This window comes from Apis dorsata, unplaced genomic scaffold (assembly GCF_000469605.1).
Source record: "Apis dorsata unplaced genomic scaffold, Apis dorsata 1.3 scaffold_382, whole genome shotgun sequence".
NCBI classification, from domain to species: Eukaryota; Metazoa; Arthropoda; class Insecta; order Hymenoptera; family Apidae; genus Apis; species Apis dorsata.
This window is the reverse complement of record NW_006263644.1, coordinates 1,123,773-1,126,597: the sequence shown is the minus strand read 5'-3', so window position 1 is coordinate 1,126,597 and position 2,825 is coordinate 1,123,773. Positions and strand designations below refer to the sequence as shown.

At 42.7% G+C, this 2,825-nt stretch overlaps 1 protein-coding gene across 9 annotated transcripts in view; it reads left to right on the top strand.

The window, feature by feature from the left end:
* LOC102675465 (gamma-aminobutyric acid receptor subunit beta) overlaps positions 1-2,825 on the top strand; it is a 94,722-nt gene that overhangs the window by 87,651 nt on the left and 4,246 nt on the right. For 3 of the 9 annotated variants that reach the window (XM_031512058.1, XM_006618938.2, XM_031512057.1), the window contains exons 8-9: positions 1,185-1,322; positions 2,669-2,806. In XM_031512058.1, coding sequence (XP_031367918.1) covers positions 1,185-1,322; positions 2,669-2,806 — 276 coding nt within the window. The remainder of the gene's footprint in view (positions 1-1,184; positions 1,323-2,668; positions 2,807-2,825) is intronic. The other 6 variants (XM_006618940.2, XM_031512060.1, XM_006618939.2 and 3 more) reach the window with 2 other exon arrangements.

The following is a 2,825-nucleotide window of genomic DNA, read 5'->3' as shown; positions in this document are numbered from 1 at the left end:
GCATTTCGCCGGTCGGTCGGAATTACGAGCGAGGGAATTTGCCGAGCCGAAAATGAGCAAACGGAAACGGGGATACGGCGATAGTATTTCCGTGTTCCAAAAACAAAAGCAGTTAATCTCGAATGGCCGGGTCGTGGATATCGCTTAATCCACGTTTCGCCGATGTTCGCGCAATGTGGCCGTAGCCGCGATGGAATGCCACTTTGGTGCCTGGAATGCGGTGTAACGATCGTAATCACCTAAGATTCAGTTACGGAGGAATGTTTCTCGGCCCGGTATGCGCACGCTCGAGGCCGCGAGGCGAGGAATTAGAGAGGAGCATAAATAGGTGCGAATTCCGATCGATCGTGGAAAATTCGATCCCTCTTCGATCGAATGCAACGTTTTTGACTACCTGCGTCGTAATAAATTATCATTGTCCCATCGTCATTTAATAATCGAGGCGCGATTGTTATTTATAGTAGAAGGTAGGAAACGTGTTCCCTCCCCCCGTGGCCTCGACAACTCGTGTGCCGTGCCCGTTTTTCTTTTTCTTTTTGCGAGAAAAAATTATGGACGTATGGAAATAAGTAAATCATAGAATAGACATTGAGATAATAACGCGCGGTTGCTGGATGGAATTTCGAACACCGGTTCGATTTAAAACCGGACTACTTTTCATGCGTCCATAAAAGGCTGGAATAAATATTTATATATATATATATATATTATACATATACGCTGCACACCAAAATGTTATCGTTTATGTCGTTCGCGTACGATAATCGGCGGAAGCCGATTAAATCAAGTCGCTTCCGGCGACGATTATTTCAAATTATCTCGCCTAGCTCGATTTTTTTGCAGCGCATAAACGCACCTTAAGCCGATCCAATGATAGTAAGGAATACGAGGAAATTTATTTAATTTTTACGAAATTTAATTAAATTTATTTCCCGTGAATATGAGAGCAGTCGAGGGAACGGTTTAGGGTGCTGGATGAAATATTTTTTTGCTTCTATCTACTCTCCTTCCTTGCCCCTTCGATCTAAAACCAAACCTACCCCTCCCCCTTGGTTTTTAACCCCCTTGGTAACACCTATGATATCTCCGATATATACGTCCTTTTAATATCTATCACACAAAACTTGAGTGTCTAATTATTGTATGTTAGAGCGAAGATATTTGTGTTCTTGTTCTCCCGGCAGTTGGATACACAATGCGCGATATTCGGTACAAATGGAACGCCGGCCTACAGTCGGTCGGCATCTCGAACGAGGTGGAACTACCGCAGTTTCGCGTGCTCGGTCACAGGCAACGACATTCAACCATACACCTATCTACAGGTAGATATCCCCCTCTTATTAGTTCTTCCTTCTGAACTTGGTCCAGAGGCTCGCGCAGATAAATTATGAATAATTTATTGACTTGTTGTAACATTATATTGTCACACGCGTCTTATACACGCCGTTATATACAAGTTCGATATATGTGTGGAGCTGTTTCCTGTTTTTCTTTCTTTTTTTTTTATCTTCATTCCACTTCTTTTTGTACGTGTATATAATATATATATACGAATATTATTGTATCTTTCGTTTATATACTCTCTTTTCTTTCGTTTCTTTATTTTTTTACCTTTTTTCTAATTTATTTGTTTCTTTTCTTTTTTTCTTTTTTTTGGTTTCTCTTCTGGTTTTCGCACCGATATGCACCGATATCACCGTGTTGCCTTATACCGTGAACACTTATCGATCAAGGAAGAGGTTAGGACGAAATCCGTCCCCGGGGCTAACTCATTCGACCAATCGACCGATCGACCAATCAATCAACCTCATCGACCTTTGAATTTAAGGACGAAGACGAACTCTCCCCGATCATACGTATCCATCGTTCCTCCTCGAGCTTCCCTTTTATCACCGGGTCCGAGATAGACGACGTACTATTTCACGAATCTAACCCTTTATATTCCAACGATCTCTCTGTATATTTTTTTGAAAGAAAAAGAAGATCGTTATGGAAAATAGTACCGAGTCAATCTCCGACGAAATCATCCACCAAATACATCAGATCAAAAACCGACACGACGACGACGACGACGACGACGACGACGACGATGACGATGGGCTCTCGAAAAAATCGAGAGAGAGAGGAATAATAAAAAAAAGTAACATCACTGCGAATCTTGTTTAAAGAACTCGAACATCACGACAGAACAAAGAAACAGCTAAATTAAATAAAACTTGCTTGCACGCAACACCTTTTCCGCTCGTGTTCGATCTTTTCGATCGTCCCCCTGAATGGGGGATTATTATTATTATTATCACTCCCCCGTTGAATTGGTTCTCTCGTGAGAGAAAAAAAAAAAAAAGAAAGAGGCAAAGAACGAACAGAGGAGACAGATAGATAGAACGGAGAGAAGGAAAGAGTGAAAGAGAGAAAGAGAGAAGAATGAATATGAGAGAATACGCAAAGAGGAGATCGAAGCTAAGATCGAAACTTGCTTAAAGAGAAACAACATGTATGTCGCTAAGAGGGAAAGAAAAGAGGAAGGAAAAAAAAAAAAAAAGAGAGCGGACTTGTTGGGGTTTTGACGGGGGTGCGAGGTAAGTGGAGGCCCCCTCGGAGCTGAAACGCGTTTGAGGGCTTCCGCGAAGGTACGTACCAACCGCGGGGGGTCTCTCTATTTTTTCAGTCGGATACACGATGAGGGACATCCGGTACAAGTGGAACGAGGGACCGAACAGCGTCGGTGTCAGCAACGAGGTCTCCCTGCCTCAGTTCAAGGTCCTTGGTCACCGTCAACGAGCCATGGAGATTAGTCTAACTACCGGTAACGTATGAATAGAACC